The 18,729-nt window shown below is 35.6% G+C and overlaps 1 protein-coding gene across 1 annotated transcript in view; it reads right to left on the minus strand.

Annotated features, from left to right (window-relative positions):
- Positions 1–18,226, minus strand: part of LOC131432533 (homeobox protein SIX3) — a 107,709-nt gene extending 89,483 nt beyond the window's left edge. The window contains exons 1-3 of the mRNA XM_058598867.1: positions 17,277–18,226; positions 7,131–7,249; positions 4,788–5,037 (exon numbers count right to left, since the gene is read on the minus strand). Of these exons, the coding sequence (XP_058454850.1) occupies positions 4,788–5,037; positions 7,131–7,249; positions 17,277–17,563 (656 nt within the window). The 5' untranslated portion in view covers positions 17,564–18,226. The remainder of the gene's footprint in view (positions 1–4,787; positions 5,038–7,130; positions 7,250–17,276) is intronic.
- Between the last annotated feature and the right edge of the window lie 503 nt (positions 18,227–18,729).

An 18,729-nucleotide genomic window follows, 5' to 3' on the forward strand; every position in this document is an offset into this window, starting at 1 on the left:
GATGATCCCGAGTTATTCGACCAATCAGTGAGGTCCAACAAGTCAGAGAATGCTCCGTGTGGGGTAGTACAAAACTATGACAGCCTGCACCCAATCTCGCTTGTACATCAATTCGAAAATCGTACTGATTAAGCTCTAAATAACTAATTGAGTTCAATTGAGGAAGATCAGAGTTTTCAGCGAATATTGCTCGAAAAAAAGCGACTCCACCGCTAATTCTCGTCGAGCCGAAGAGCAATTTAATTAATTAAACATCACCGACCATCAACAAGATCGACGCGGGAACGAAACCCGTAGATCCGTGAAGTATTTGATTTGCATAGATTGTATGATTACAGCTCAATCTACTACGGATAGATTATTTCTGTTGAAACGATCATAGAGTTAGGATTTCATCCAGTTTCACAATAGATCAAATATAAATAAAAACTATCCGGAAGAAAGTTATTTTATTGTGGGTGAAAGCTTGGCTCAATGAAAGCCGAGATTTTCGTTATACACCTATTCATGATTATATCCAACGCAGTTTCTCAAACGATATTTGGTTGTAATGAATGCTTTGTTTTTTTTATGAAATGATTGAATAACAAAAATGTGTAAGTGCGATTTGTGCACAAATGAAATTTAAAGTAGTATCAGATACCAAAGTTTTTTTTTACAGATAGAAGAGCCATAATTATCAAAACAATCGCGAAAGTACAGCACTACAAAATATAGTAGAATGCATAGCTTATGTTTTGAAGCAATTGTGTAAATATGCCATTTGTTTACGATTACGTTTATTTGTATCTGACTCAGAAGACGTAAACTTACGACAATATAACGTATATTTTGTATAAGTCTTGTATTCTGTATCAAAGTTTGTAATGCAGCTTTTTCCCACAAAGCTTAAATACAGCATCACAATTATTGATAGATTAATTTAGCTGAACAGATTCATTTCGTTTGATTGATGATACTTTATCATCCTATTTATCTACACACCATCGTTTGGTTAGTAATTATTATTCATAACTTTAAATGATAATTTCCAAGAAAGCATTTGTCTGCCATGGCAATCGGTTAAAGCAATATACCAACGCTCTCTCTCTATGTGTCTCTCTCTATATATATCTTCTCTCTCTCTCTCTCTTAGATTACGGTCACTTATCGTACAAAGCTCATCATGAAATCAGCATCATCCGACATCATTATCATCATCACGACCATCTTCCTCATTCAGTAGCAGTTGTGGATGCAAGTTGTGATTGCTCAAGTCTTCCCTTCCCTGAGTCAAGTCCGGTCAATCAGGAGTGTTCAGGTTCTGCTGGCCCATGGCTTATGGCACCGAAACTCGTAGCCAGAAAGTAGGGAAAAGATACCAATAACCGAAGGCACACCACACGTTACACGCACGATTACTGGAATCATAGCCAAAAGTGAGGGATTTTTCAATTAACTCCACATCTTTCTCTCCCACACTTCTTTCCGCACACCAGCTTCTTCACGCAATTTTCAGTAGCTTGCCTGAGGTTCGAGACTCGGAATTCCACACATTTGAAATGTGTTTATAGCAGACAAACCGTGGTTTCTCGCGCACGTCTGGGAGCCCAGTAATTCAGAAGCTATTTCCAATCAATTATATTACTGAAAATTGAGTTGTTGAAGAATACAAATAGGCAAACAAAAGTTGAATTAGGAAAAGATAGACCTCTAACCGGAGATCACAACAGAATCTTGATGGATCTCAGGGAGTGCACCACAGTTTGTGCTATGATTGAAGGAGGGCAACAGTCTATAAAACCGTAGTGATTGTCCACATCTCTCGGACAGGCTGGGTAAGCAGGGAGCCTTATAGTAATAGACGTCTAAATCATCCGGACCCGTTGGCTGTCATGGTTTCAACTTGTGTATGTGTCCCTTTCCTTTCATGTTCAGAGTACGAAATTAAACGAAGGCGGAAAGGTATGTGGTAAACACGAAAATAATAACAATTCTGAACTGCTTGTTGCCACTTCGTGCGATACTGTAAAAGTAAGGAGAAAAATTTAATACTGATTGCTTTTGGTAAACCAAACGAATGTACAGGAAAGACAGAATAGCAAATATCTACGAAAAGTAGAAATTTAGAAACCTGTAACTTCTAACCGTATGATTTCAATTATAACCCGAGCGAAGCAGGTCAGTCTCCAGCTACAGGTATAAATAACAATTATGGACGAAAATCTCCACTAATAGCCACAATATTTACAAAAATAATGATCTAATCCTGGGATTTTCAGAGTCAGGCGATGAACGGACGGATTATTTTCTCAAACGACATATTAAAGTAATCTGCCTTATGTACCGACACAAATTTGTACTGAATTTGTTTGCTTGGTGAACAAATTCCTTCTGTACAGTTACACATGAATATTCGAAAAAAAAAATGTAAACTGTGCACATAAAATGCTATTTTGTAACAATCTCCAACAGTGGCTTCCGTCCTTTTTATTTCGCGGACCCCTTTTGCACCATAACAGTTCTCCGTGTACCCCCACCTTTAAACACTTGATTTTGATCGCTGGAAACAAATGTACACTTTATTCTCACCGGAATGGCTCGGGCTGGACTTCAGAGACAATTTTGAAGATCAACCAAAATATCAAATCGGAAACTAGCTCAACAAAATTTCATGGAAACTTCGTAATTTTAATTCCAGGAATTAGGTTTCTGGACTCGGTGCCGGCCCACAACTCTAGATGGCGGATTATTTCCCAGGGAATATTCTAAACTTGAATTGACTGGCGAGTTCGCCGGACCTGAACCATGTAGACTGCTCTTAAAACATGAAAGTGTTGAACTTCTGGTAGTAGCCTTGAGAAAAAATCACAAAAGCATCTCGTATCATACGTTGCTTGATCGTCTGCGGCAAGTACACCACAGGGCGAACAAGTTGACTTTGACCAATGAAATTTCACACAGTGATAAGTTCACTTTCACTTGATAAATTTGAAATAAAATATTTCTGTTTTGATCCATTTATCTGTTTCAATGTAGCACTACAGATGCCAGATTCTTTATTTTAGTTCTATCATTCTATAAACAAAATGACAGGATAGATCAATGCACATTCCACTTAGGTTATGAAATAAGTGAAAAAATTGTGACATTTTTATGGAATTCATGAGGAATTCCTGTAAGTAACAGTAGAAAAGGTGGAAAAATCAGAATCGACATGTTTCGATTTGGATGAAACTTTGCACGCGTATTCACTACGACGAACAATTTGTTTTGTAGGTATGCAGAAAAATAAACACGTGATATAAATACGATTTGCGTCTTTTCAAAAATGAAGCAGTTACAGTTTCTGAGTGTTCTCAACACTTTCAGCTACAGTTTAGCTAGAGTTAGATGCAAACTACTCTTTTAAATACTAGATCAAACATAAAATTTTTTAAACATTGTGATCTTTTTTCCTATAAGTTACCATTTTCGAGATATTTAAATATGAAGTTCAAAGTACTTTGTTATTTTATATCGATAGTACTCGATTGGTGAATGCTCGTCCAGGATTTCTTTTCGAGTGGGTTTGAAGGATACCGTTTTAAACAAATAGACAAGAGATGAAACAAAGAGTTAACCAATACTCAGATTAAGGTTTTATGGATCAGAATCTTTGAATTCAATTACATTGTAATGAGAGTGATCACTGCTACACCGGCTTAGCGCAACATAATCCATGAACATAATTTTAATTGACTTAGTGGTTTTCATTGCTGTAATCTACTCCGTAACCATTCTCCGCTTCATCCGGCAAGATGTGAATATTGGTTCTTCACGAAAACTGGTATGTTATTTTCACTGAAAAGTGTATATGATCAAAATGATTTGTAGTATGATAATATACCTAAATGTTAAGTAAATTAAACGGCTAAATCATCTGAATTCAATTTGGTTACGCTCAGAAAACAAATTAATTTAGCTGGTCGGAATTCAATTCTGCTCTACATAGAGAAACAATTTAGAAATCAAAATAGTAGTTGTTTCTTAGGGGAATAAACCACTATTCTCAATTTTATCAACAGACCAAATAATTAATTGATTTGAAGAATCTATAACTCAATAAATAATTAATATTTTTTCTTGAATTAAAGCTTCCGGTCATTTCAACAATCAATTTAATAATTCAATCAATAACAACGACAAAAAATTGAAGAATGTAGGCTACTTTGTCCTACTTAAAAATAATCATAAAACGATACTGCGAATACCGATAATCGAAATACCATCTTACCGTGGAACAAACAGTTTAAAACAGCTTACTGGAAACGCATTTTGTCACCTATTCTACGGCTTTGTATACCCAACAAATTTGCATTCGAAATATATTTTAATCCTCTACTGTCCCTTTTGAAACGCACCAGTTGCCACAGGACATTGTCTACGATTCATTGTTGCTTGTGTACCGAAAACGTTTTCACCAATACCAATCCGGTAAATGATACAATTTCCCTCTCTTTCAATGCATGATGGTTTGTTACACTGATTATGCCAAGCTAAGAGAATAGGTGTGTAGGAAATTCGGAGTCTGAGTCTTCCATTGGAAAAGGAAGTCGAATAAAAGAGATTCGTTTATACATTTCCTGACTGTTCCGCAGTAAAAAGGAAAAAATACCCTCTAAACGGGGCAAAGCCGACGTAGGTCGATAAAAAGTCGCATTTTTTTCACCACAAGAAATCTGTGCTGTACGTCGTTCGGGTGCGACCAGTACGATGACGATGGTAAAGTCTCATGGCAGCGAAAAAGTTGAGAAAAAATGACTTACCTATTTTTGGCCGCAGCAGCCCGATCTCGTTGGCGTCTATTTTTAAACCAATTTCCCACCTGTGTCGGCGTGAGACCGGTGGCCTGCGCCAGCTCCCGCTTCTTTGTTGGATTCGGATATGGGTCCTGCAGGTACCACTCTCTAAGCAAGCTCCGCGTTCGCTCTTTGAAGCAGTGAGTCTTCTGCTCGCCATCCCAGATTGTCCGTGGCAGCGGAAATTTCTTCCGGACGCGATATTTATCGACGGGACCTTGGCCATAGGCGGTGATCGGGAAAAGAAATCGTGGAAGGTAGATAGTAAAAAAATACAAGGTTAGGAAAAGTGAAAATGGCATCGGTATGTATTCTGTAGTTTCCGTTCTATGGATAATGGGAGAAGTGAGAACAGTTTGCTAGTGCTAGCGGAAATTGTGAATCAATTACTTCAACCGCAATGCGCAACCAACGGAATGTCCCCACGAGGTAGCACTGGTTATATTTTCTGTGAAAATGATCAATCGTCTGCGATATTTTATCATCGTGCTATATACAAAAACTTTGATTTACCATTATGTACGGCGAATCTTAGATAAGTTAACTAAGTTATTATTGGCTAACCCTTATATGACCAAACCTGCATCGGCCAGAAATAGTCGAAAACACGTTTTCGTTCGGCACGTCAGAAAAAACATTGCACACCGTTGCAAAACAAAATGTGTTCTGTAAGTAGCAGAAACTTTACGTCTGTTTAGCGGTTCAAATTGAACTGCCGAGTTTAGCACTAAGCAGCTCAATTTGAACTGCTCTGCACTGATGAGTCAAAGACGAAACGTAAAAATAATAAGTTATTATGATTATGTGATTATGTTTATATAGAAGCAGTTGCATATATGATGGCATCGAAAATATAACAAATCGTTCATTGTTTATCAATTAATTAAGAAAATTATTTTGTATGCGTCTCAATAATATATTGGTATTAAGGCCCACAAATTTTGTGAGCAAATTTCATAAAAAATCCATGATTTAAATCATTTTGCTCATAATATCACTAACAGGTATGATCTCATGAGAAGACTCGTTTCATGATTTTCATATCTTCTTAATCATCAATCCATTGCCGGTATTTTTATCCGTGTAGCAAAGTCATGATTCATTACCCACCCATTTTCAATTTGTCAAACATTTGTTTTGATAAACGGTTTGTAGGCGTTTTGACGTGTGGTTTTAATTATGGAGTCGAAAGATGGCAGAATCTGGCATCTAGCGGAACGTCTAATTTAAATCGTAACGGAATACAGTGCGCAGACTGGATAAACGAAACCTGAACCTTTCCATCCGAGATGTGACTAAAATGGTTAAAACGTCATATTATGTCGTTCAAAAAAATAAAAAAGTGGCAGGATATACGTAGTTTAAAGTAATAAAAACTCAAAACGAAACGAGAAGCAGGAAACTTTGTTCGAAAACTAGAACGCGTATGCTGTTTGACTGCGTGGATATGGATGATGGAAAAAATGTCGAAGCTGATTCCAAGCCACTTTGTGGTCTTAAGTTTTAAACACCATTACAACGTGGCAAGATCGACGATCATTCTAAGGTGAAAAAGTTGTCGAATTTCATTTAAAAGTACATGATTCAGCAGACTATTTGTAGTTATGGTTCGAAGACACGACTAATCAGCAAGTTCACGTGAACGAGTTTCTTCAAAAACGGCTACTGTCATTCAGCCAAAAACATACGAGTACTGTTTTGTTTTGGTACCTTGCGATTATGGTAAAACGGCTTAGTGTGATATGTAGAAAACAACATCAACGTTGTAAACTGCAATCTTCCGAGCATTCCATAACGTCCTCCAATGCAGACACTAAGGAGAGCTCAATATATGGAATCGAACGTAATGTTAAAGCATATAGATAAAACATATCAGAATATTTATATTTTGTTGTGAGTTGTGAATTAACTCTATGTTACGATGATTTACAATACAGGTACGGTTATACTTTTTACTACGCGTATACATTCTAGTTAACACAAACCAAAAATCAGATTTCATGGTTCCAGATGTGATTTCAATACACTCAATTATCTATAAAACGTTGCTGCCCTCGGCATCTTATAGCTTAACGCAATGTGCCTTAAAATATGTTATTAAATAAAAAAAATATAAAACGTTGCTGATCATTATTATAATGAAATATACATGTTTTATTCAGACAGATTTATTTGTATGAATTTATTTCGTTTTTCCATTTTTTAATCGTGCATCATCGCTTGAACATCGAATATCACAAATGTTCGGTGTATTCTAAATAAAAAGTTATCGTATTGCAAGAAAGGGACTGCTACAAAATCAATACCAACCTAACGGTCGTCCTCGCAGTTTTTCTGCTTCGTGGTAGTGCGCTTCCAACCACATCGCTTGAAGTTTTCCATGTGACGACTTGGTGAACTTGTGCCTTTCCAATATCGTGTATAGTTCCCTGCAAATAAATAAGATATGGATAAACTATTGAAAAGGTATGCGAAACCCAATGTAATTTGAAAATTAATAAATGAACAGAAAGCTTGCTTATCGCTAGAGGAATAGAAATATCTTAGCTTTTGTTGGAAGTTGTGCAATTCGCCAAAGAATCAAACATTCTTTGCAAACTTCCACCAACACACTAATTGGAGACATAATTGTAGAGCATTGCGCATTGTAAGAAAAATCAACCATTCGTGACCTAGTCTTGAAAGTTCTTTAAAGTTTTTTTTGTCAATAATTGCGTTTTCCTGCCTCGCTCACAATCTAGATAACCAATCTTAAATGATCACACTTAAAACGATAATAGTATTTGGCTCACTCTAACCAATAGTCAAAATATCAAAATCAAATATCGGAATTCTATTTTCCTAGCTCGCGTATTTGTTATTTTATTGTTGATTTTATTTGTGTGCACGATAACATATTTAACAAATTTTGTGTTCAGAAAATGCTGAGAAATGAAACTCGAATGGCAGCCAACATACCAGATTACGTTTAACTCACTATAAACTACAATTATTAGCAGATTTTCCTTCCTCTTTTCACTATTGCTAATCCCAGCTGCCTTTTAGCTCGTTTAGCTAATAAAATTATTTAACGAAAATTAGAAAGAGAAAATTTCCAAATTATCCACCGAGCTCGATAGATCATTATTATAGATTTCACTGTTTGTTCTTCTCTTTCTTGCAGTCAAACAGCCCCAGTATGCAGACATATAACAAGCTATCAAATTGTTACACCACGTGATCGGTTATGAGCATTAAACTCCATCAGATGGAGCTCGAAAGGTTTGCGTGTGCTTCCTAAACAGTAATTCGGTATTGATGTTCCAGTACCACGCTTGCCCACTAACATGTGTGGTAGGCTCGTTCATACAGGTTCCTAACAAGCCCCATTTTGAACCGTTTACACTCTGCTCTTTTTTATATCTTCGGCCAAAGCTCTTCACATGGTACTGATGTGAACGAACAATTTGGCAACATTATAAGACTGCGAATTATCCATCCGACCAACGCAATGACAGCCAATTCCTGAAGTACGAAACAAAACTACAAGCAGCAGATGGTCGATCATTTATCTCTTTAATTTGATGAGTTTTCCGCAATTGGAGTAACAATAATTACGTTATACTGATAATTTCGAAACGAGCTAAACGCGCATTGATTCAGGAAAAGTAATCGAAGTCACGGTAAGTCTAATAACCAATAAACACTTTACTACGGACGCGTGTTAAACAATACAAATGAGCAAAACTTGCCACATCATGCACAATTCTACAATTATGTTTTACAGATTCAATTATTCGAGCATATGATAAGTATAAATGGAATTAAAATGATTGTAAGATTGTTCTATTGACAAATACTTTGGTACTTGACTATCAGAATGAAACCATAGTTCCTAGTCACCTGTTTCCTCTAAGAAAAGAAAACACAGAAAGTTTCAGTTAAAAAACGGGTAGAAAAATTTGTGCTAGAAAACCCGGTTGTAGGATTCATTTTGATTTTATCCGATTCTTGGCCTGGAGATGTTGCTCAACGACTTTTGTTCTAAAACCGTTTAAAAACACTCAAATGGAGATTCCAAATTAAGTTTCACCCATCCGATTGTTACAATCCGCCGATCAACTTGCGTATAATTTATTCAAATAATATTTAAATCTAACTATAATAAGTCACGAAGTTATATTAATGAAATGATATCCGATTATAATTACACACGCACTGTAAATGGGAGGTAATTTTTGCCTTTCTCCATAGAAAGGAAATAGAATTGCTGGAAAACCCATATCTGTGTGTGTATGTGCATCTTTCAACGAATTTTTTACCGCCCAATTTTCTAGAAGATGGTTGAACCAATTTCAACAAGCTTATGCTCGCTTAAGAGCTATTATTGGGTCATTGATCAAGTTCGAAGATCAAATGACTGTGAGTTCTGGTTCCGGAGATATAATGGTATAAGTGACGTAACCGACAAAACGCGGTTTTTTCCGCTCAATTTTCTCAGAGATGGGTAAACCGATTTCTACAAACTTAGTTCGCCATTGATTAAGATAGAAGAGTTCGAAGTTAGAGTGAGGTAAGAGTAAGATAAGAGTTTTCTGTGTTGTTGCTTTTTAGAGCCGAAGCAAAGATATTGTATCCGATTATATTACAATTCATTGATTGAAAGTCGAGTAATCGGAAAAATAATATGGCGACTCTACTAATGAGATTAGTTTTGATACAATAGGCGAGTTGCATGTTTTCTGTTGATTGACACATAAGAGCTATTGCAAAGGAAAATGTATTGAAAATTGATACAATTTCATCTCAAATTGAATATCAAGAAAGAAGAAGAGAATATATTTTGGTGATATCTATTTTATGGAAGGACGATGATTCATCAGACTTATTCATATTTGTGAACGGAGTATTAATGCTTTTTTGTGAACGGAGTATTTATGGTTACTTCGCATACTCGACAACATTCTCGAAACCAGAAGTATCAGCAATTATACATATGAACTTGATCATTGGTTACATTCTGGAAAAAGAATTGCGGATAGAAAAAAAAACTCGATTTGTCGGTTACATCTCAAATACCATTATATCTCCGGAACCGAATGTGACAGTCACTTGATCTTCGAACTTGATTCACAACCCAATATTAGCATTCCAATGAGTCTAAGCTTGTTAAAATCGGTTAAGTCATCTCCCAGAAAAAATTTGCGGAAAGAAAAAAATGCGTTTTGTCGGTTGCATCACTTATACCAATATGTCTCCGGAACCAGAAATGACAGCCACTTGATCTTTGAACTTAATTTACAACTCAATAGTAGCTCTAAGTTTGTGAAAATCTTTTCTTTAAAATGTTCAGATATTTTCCGATCTCGTCGAGCTGAGTGGAATGGTATATAACACTAGAAATTCCGAAAGCATATAACTGCTACTTCTATGTTTATTCGAACATTTCTGATCTATGTTTTTAAATATGAACTATATTCATTGTTCAGCAAATCTTTTTGTAAAGAAAATACACTCAACGTTATTATATAGAAAAAGTTAATGTACACACTTAAAAAAAATCCTGTGATTTTACATCTTATTAGATGCACATAAATGGAGCGTCGCAGCTCACGCAAATTTACGTCGAAGTACATTTAATATTGTGTCTAAGACTCCATGACATGAAATTCATTTAAATAAAAAAAAGAATACTGATAGCAACCGCCGCGACTTGAACCAAGAATCATTGGATCACAAGTACTTCTGGTAATCGACTGAGCCACAGAAGCATGCATCTACTTGGCTGGTAAAAGCACAGTTCGAAAAATTCTTGTGTTCTTATCAGATGTACATAAACGGAGCATCATATTTCACACAAATTTATATTCAAGAACATGTAAAATTGTGTGAATTGAAAATTACATGGCTTCAAAACGAAAGGATTAAAAATCAAAAGATCGACATCAACAACGCGACTTGAACCGAGAAACATTAGATCACAAAGCACACTAGTTAGTCGACTGAGTCACAGAAGCACATATCTGCTTGGCTGGTAAATCGTGCATATAAATTCATACAGTCTCACTTGCTAGCCGAGTGCAAATTACACTCGGAGCCAGTAAATTTCTGCACGAATGGAATATTGTGTCATTTGAGAAGTTAATTAGTTATGAATTGTATCGTTTGAAGAATTATGTCACCTGTAGAATTCATAATTTCTTTCTGTGAGGTGCATACAGTCGCACCTGCTAGTAGACCTTTCATACAGTCGCACCTGCTAGTAGAACGCAAGTCACAATCGAAACCAGTAAAATTCAAGCTCATCTAACATTAAGTCATTACAAATAAAATCTTCAGTCAATTGACAAATTAGGTCTTTATGAATTACATCGTATGAGGGATTAAGTCACTTGTAAAATTCTATTTTTTTTTAGTGTAGTAACATTGAACGAAATTAAATCCCACTTGATCAAAATTCGTTTCAGGTTCGTGACTTTACTTCTTGGCGAATCTTTCCAACGACATAGACCCGAGATTCTTCACTTTATCTAATTCATTAGATGTCCTGTAGCATAAGATGGCTGGTCGGCATCAGTAACACATTGTAATGAAGAATTATACTTATTACAAGTAGTAGACCAAAGTCTCTCTTCCTATCATGCTTCTAAACTCTTAGAAAAAATGAAATTTAGGCTTGACGTAAATTTGAGCATGCTGTAATTTCTTCGGTTTTGACATAATGTTACATCTATTAACATGTAAAAATAATGTTTGGTTTATCTTTACATGTTTGTAATTGTAAATTTAAGCGAATTACGACGTTCCTTCTATGTGCATCCATAAAGGCGTGACATTAAACGATTTTTTTCTAAATAAAATATTATTTGCATTTGAAATTATTTGCGTAATCAACTAATCGTTTGAGCCAATTGGGTGCCAGCATTTTCGATCCTCCTAAGGGCATGTTCAGGAGTGTTTTAGTTCTAGATGCATAATTTATGTCAGTTTTAAAATTTAAATCTAGAATTTATAACAAAATAAACTGGCAGCTCCAGCAGCGTTTTATCTGTGTTTCAAATATGGAAAAAATAGAACGGCAGCGTATATCAGTTTTAAATTTGACAGTAGAACTGTTGGAATAAATAAAACTAAAACGGCTTGCTGGGGATACGTTTGTTTCAGTTTCAGTTACATTATAGACAACCCATATGAATCTTGCAGCTACTGAATTTGCTCTAATGCTATAAATAAAACAATGAATGAATGTATAAAATAATATTTTAAATCGAAGCATACTGCTGACTCGAGAGCGGGGAATAATGTCCACTGTTATGAAAAAAAAAATCTTTTTATGATTGAACCATGAATAGAGCACTTATAAAAGTTACTCACTATTTAGCAACTGACTATAAGGCGTCTTATACGAATAAAGTGCTTATTTAGTCGACACAAAATCTTACGTCTAAAAGTTGTCTAATGACATTTATAGTTTATTCATATTTCCAGCAGACGAAAACTGCCAAACCTGCACAGCAAAAAGATTCTGCTAAAAGATAGTGTTAATGATAATATGATAATAGCTTCGGGTTAGAAAAGTCTTGAATGCTTAAAAAATAAGGGGGCATTTTAGTTAGTCGGTACGCTTTGTATTACTTTTCCCTACGTGAAAAGCGTTACGTTCAATTTATTTTGCAGGTAATGCGGTTTGGAGAATTTATTGAAAACAAATATAATAATTATTATTTGGAAATTTATATTACACTGAAATTTGAGTTCTGTTATAAACACCTTTTAAATATTTTTACTGTACTTGTTAAAAAAAATGAATTTCCACTGTTTTGTAAGTGTATGAGATTCTTTTTTTACATGTTATTATAACTGATGAAAAAAAAATGGGTAGTTTACAATAACGTGAAGTGAACCCCGTCAAATACATTCGATTTTTCGAAGACGGCTTTACCAATTTTCACAAACATAGATTCAAATGAAAAGTCCCTTGGTCCCATAGGTTGCTATTGAATTTTACCCGTATCGGATTGCCGGTTCAAGAGTAACGGTGTAAAATGTGTAAAATATTAGCATTAGCATTAGCATTAGCATTAGTATTAGAGACCGCCCGTGTGTTGCTACTCCGTTATTGATCTGGACCAATTGAGATTGCAAAATGATTTTTTGAAGTAACATGTTTGGGAGTAACACATTGTTTCACACTGTGCAAACTGTATTGAACCATGCATGCTGATCAATACCGACGCCGGCCACGTCCGAAAGCAGATCCACTTGGGAGGGAAAGGATTGTTAGTTCGATGCATGTTGCTACTAAGAACCGAGGAATCCTCTGCATTCCCACATGCATCACAGGAGAGAATACTTTGTTAGTAAATGTTTTAATAATGTTATCATGTGTTTATTGCTCTGGGTAGCCGGCTACCAAGAATGTTTTAAAGTATTATCGTTTTATGTGTTACTTTGTGCTGGCAATATAATGCACGAAACAGTCAATCTCCGAAATTGACAAAACTCCGGACAGCCGGCTGTCGAGTATGCAGTCACTCGTTTATGCATCTACCTTTCGCGTTTTTTTAGTCATGCAAAAAAAACATATTCGGATTGATAAAAAAAAGGTATCATCTCACTGCTAGGTGGATTAAGCACGTTTTTATAAATGAAACTACGTGATACAAAATAAACGAGCGAATAGGATTTAGACAAAAAAGTTGATTCATTGCATTGAAATATTCTAAACAGTTATTATAAAATCATTTTAAATCACCAAACAAAGGTCAACAGATTTCACACGCGTCTTGATTCATTATTATTTCCGCTTTATTATTTTAATTATTTATTAAAATTATTAATTGGTTATATTAGTTGATCTGGGCAGCCGGCTACCGAGAAAAATATTAATTTACTGTTTGAAATATTAATATCAAGTGTTTTTTACTATGTATTCAATATACCGATACATGTCATCTCTGTTATTAACTTTGTAATATAAACGGATTTGCGCAATTGTTGATTTTTATCATTCATTTTATAATCCTGAAAGACAATCAATAACATGGAAGAAGAAATCATTCCTAATAAAACTTTTCTACGAAGCTAAACTGAAATTGATAGGTTGAATAAAGAGATGATTTAGTAAAATAGAGTAATCAGAAGTAAAACATTGAAAATATCTGATAACTGAAAGGAAAAAGAAACTCCTGCAATTGTCGCCTTTTACGACATGGAAGCAGGAACCCAGTGGATCTATTCTTGGTTCATTTTTTTCCGCCGGTTTCCTCACGGCATCTAGGCTGGTACAGTCCGGAGAGAGCTAATAGGTACTATCAATCTCCTAGTGGACCCCAGCCCCTTAACGGTGTAAAATGTGTAAAATATGAAGAAAAAGTGTACTCGATTTTCTCGGAGACCGCTGAACCGATTTTCTTCAACCTAAACTCAAATCAAAGGCCTTAAAGCTCCATAGGCTCCTGTTGAATTTCATCTAGACCCAACTTCCGGCTCCGGAGTTACGGGGTAAAATATGCAAAATGAACTAAAAAAGACCACTCATCTAATTTTCATAAGCTTAGATTCAAATGGAAGGTCTTAAAACTCGGATACGACTTCCGGCTCCGGAGTTACAGGCTTGTAAGTATAAAAATTCCATTTTCCGGAGCACACATGACACGTCATATATGACAATCAAGCCAAATACATTCAAATAGCAGTATGATTCTTCAACCAGGCAGGTACGATTAGTTAATGAATGAATACGTAGATTTTGGCTATAACGGAACATCGTTCCTGGTTCTAGATGAACCGGAAAATATTACTCAAATTTGGTCAGAAACGACCAGACCTATCTTCGCAAACTAAGATTGAATTCTTCTAATTTTGGTTCAAAGCTATTACTGCCCGAACGAACGAAAAACGAAACTCGATTTTCATAAACTTAGACTCAAATAAAAGAGTCAACGTCTATAAAAATATACTGTTTTTGATGTTTTCTCACTTCCGGTTCCTGAACAACAAGGTGAGATGTGTTTAAATTTTAAATCGTCATTTGAAGCGAAAATGCAAAAAAAAAACGAAGATTTTTTATTAACTTGGGTCAAAACTGTTAAAAATTGGAAAGGTTATGCTAATGCATGCCAAATTTTTTTTCATTCCTTAGTAATATTAATGAAAACATGAGTTATATGACAAATGGATCATAACACGACTAGATGGATTAAAACAGGCTATTCTAGTATGTGGCAATGCTGTCCGTTTGAAGGAATAACAAAAAATTACGACCTTTTTAGGCTACAACCACAGTATTTAACCATTAACTCGGATGCGTAATTTAATTTAACCAAATAACACTCAGCATTCAGCATTGGCTACTCTCAAAGGTGTTATTTCTTTTCATGAAAACACTCGGAATATGATCAACAGTGATCAAACAAAGCAGACAATATGCATTGTTTAATTTTTGTACAGTTGGTTTAAGAATTACTTCTCATTTTAATGCTAAGATTTGTAAAAGTCAATATAAACAAGTCAAACCTTCTAGATAATTGACTAAAGTATGAGAAGTATCATGAAATTCATAGTCCTTATTCCAGAAAAATACGGTTTTAGTCTTTATCAAATCGTTGAGTTGTTTCAAGACCGTAGTTTTTATGTCCGCATGAATTAGTCTTTGCTTGCTAATAGTAGAAAAAATTAAAATGTGGTCACAATTGTTGTTAGAAAATTAGTAAATTAAAAATATACCGTGTCCTAAGTACACCAAATCAAATATACATCATAGATCAAAACATCAAACTCGTTTTTCTTAGGAATACATGAAAATATCATGTTCATTGCGAAATACACAAGAAAAAATAAAAATTTACCAGCTACATTAGATCGAGTATTGAATTCACATATGATGTTCTCATCATCACCTTGAATAAAATAGAGTGCAAAAACAATTTATATTAAATTATATTATATACATTATACTATAAACATAAAAGTATATAAAGCTATTATACCAATAGTCATCTTATTAGTAGAGTCACCATGTTATTTTGTCGAATACTCGACTGCCAATGAACGAATAGCGATTTTACTCTTAAAGAACCTGAGAATTTACTCTTAAATCTATCGAATCTTAAAAAAGTGATTTCACTCTTAAATCTATCGAACAGAGGCAGCAGATCTCATGACACGGTATATTTTTAATTTACTAATTTTCTAACAACAATTGTGTCCACATTTTGATTTTTTTTCTACTATTAGCTAGCAAAGACTAATTCATGCGGACATAAAAACTACGGTCTTGAAACAACTCAACGATTTGATAAAGACTAAAACCGAATGTGACAAACGTATTTTTCTGGAATAAGGACTATGAATTTCATGATACTTCTTATGCTTTAGTCAGTTATCTAGAAGGTTTGACTTGTTTGTATTGATGAATGGGGACACTGTTACCCTATTTGTCGAACCGCTAAGCAAACATAGAAGTTTGCTCTGCTTGAATACCACGAGTTCTAACCTGTTCAAAGTGAATAGCTAAACTCGCCCAAGAATGGGTACCTTATGTGCACATCTTTCAACTAAATGTGTAGAAAAATATTTGTGTAAGCTAAATATACCGCAGGACAATTAAATGAACTTCGTAAATTCGCATGAAAACCGCGCAACTTCGAATAACCTCGTAAAAAACAAGTAACTTCAGAAATCCTCGTAAAAAACCGCGTAAGCTCGGAAGTCAACGTAGGAATAAACACGCGCAACTTCGGAGGTCCGCGTAGAAAAACGCCGCGTAACTTCGGAAATGCGCGTGATAAGAAAAAGAATAAAACGTGTAACAAACCTCAGTGTATTTTGAAGCAAATAATATTTTAAGTTTCACTCATTTTCATTTTCCGTAGCATTCCGATAGCAAAAATACTAAAGAAACTTTATATAATCCCAGTGTTCTAATGCTTAAGGTAAATGAATTTAAAATACTAAGAAAAAAGTAATCCTCGTAAAAAACCGCGTAAGCTCGGAAATCAACGTAGGAATAAACACGCGCAACTTCGAAGATCCGCGTAGAAAAACGCCGCGTAACTTCGGAAATGCACGTGATAAGAAAAAGAATAAAACGTGTAACAAAACCTCAGTGTATTTTGAAGCAAATAATATTTTAAGTTTCACTCATTTTCATTTTCCGTAGCATTCCGATAGCAAAAACACTAAAGAAACTTTATAAAATCCCAGGTAGATGAATTTAAAATACTAAAAAAAAAATCTACACTAACTAGGACACTAACTTTACTGAAATTATTTTTAGCATTATAATGCAATTTCCGTTGTTATCAAATCACTAGAAACTCTTAAATTTTAGTTTAAACTTTGCACTTGACTTAAATGCAGAAGTTTAGAAGATTTCCACTGCAGAAATATTTTAAAAATGTGATAATGAGTCGATGCAACATTTCTTCCCGGTTTACCCTAATAAAAAAACAAAGCGATCGAACGAGAACCCACCTAAAGTGTCCCGTATGGTAGGCTACTATAGCCCTCGCTCGTAATACTGCCTCGGAACGGTCCAATTCTGAGACATTCGGATGAGCTACCGGGAGGCTCCATAGGAACCGCGCCAGCCGCTCGATGTCCCCGGACTCCTCCAGTGTTTCGCAAACAGTCGCTACCTGCGACGCAGTAAAGTTCAGTGTCGGTAAGGCAAACAGTGGGCTCGGTGCTAGAATCGGATGTGGTTGAACTGGTGCTTGCGGAGGATTTCCTGATCCTCCCGTCGGTGGCCCAACGGCCATTGATGGTTGTCTAACCACCGCCAGATTGTTTGTATTAGGTGCAATTTTGAACCAATGGTGGCGCCTTCACTGCAACTTGTGCGAGAGCAAACTCTAAGACCAGCAATCTTGAACTACACGAGCCACACTATCAATAACACATACTACATTCGATCTGTTGAAGTTGGCACTGTTTACAGTTTCACTCTATTTTATTAAGGGAAGCAGAAAATACAATTCAATAGAGTGTGTTAATCCAATCTAGTGATCACAATAACCGGCTCACCGGTGTATTTTTCGTAAACTGAACAAACTAACAAATCATTCTTCCGTTGATTCACAATCACTGAAAATTGACCATCACTTCAGTTTATTTACATCACTAAAAGCACTCGATAGTTAATTTCCAAGACGATATGATGCGCGCCATATTTTCCAACTCACCGCGAAACTGTGAGCAAACGACGGCAAACGAGAAAATCTTTTCGCTTTGTGCGACGGTGAAAGTCTAAATCGCAAGAAAACCCACGGTCAAAACCGGCACTGACAAGTAACTTATTTTCCCCTGCAACAGTTGCGCCAACATTCGAAAAAAATCTCCGAGTTCCTCACGCGAGAACCTCTAATAGCGCGTATTTATTTTGACACGTCTCAGCAGCAGCGTGTATCATCTATCGCGTATGGATTTTGTAAAGCTACTGATATCTTATTTGATTTTCAATACATAATCCCTCTCGTTACAATGAGCAAGGCGCGTTCCCCGGTTGTTTCTGATTAGCTAAGAGAACACCAATCATCGTAAAAAAGGGGCGTTGATCTTTTTTACGATTTTTATTTTGAACGTCATGCGCATCGATTTCACTACTACCACTACTAGCATTATAGTAAGAGGGGATAAAGACGCACGGCAACCTTTCGATCGATGGCAGTGTATGTGTTGTTTCCCTGATAAAGTTGAAGTAAAGTTTGTAGTAAGAAAAGGTACGATGTGTTTGTATCGATACTGTGTATGTATTTCAAACTGGTTTTCAGTGCAAAGTAAAAGTATCATGTGCCCTTCTGTTTCGTTTATGTATCCCATTCTCTCTTTGTCTGCGATGATCATTTTCTGTACATAAGTTTTCCTACTTCTGTTTGGCATTATACGAAGGGAAATAATATGAATACATGTGAAACGGATAATTTTC

This window comes from Malaya genurostris, chromosome 2 (genome assembly GCF_030247185.1).
Source record: "Malaya genurostris strain Urasoe2022 chromosome 2, Malgen_1.1, whole genome shotgun sequence".
Taxonomy (NCBI): Eukaryota; Metazoa; Arthropoda; class Insecta; order Diptera; family Culicidae; genus Malaya; species Malaya genurostris.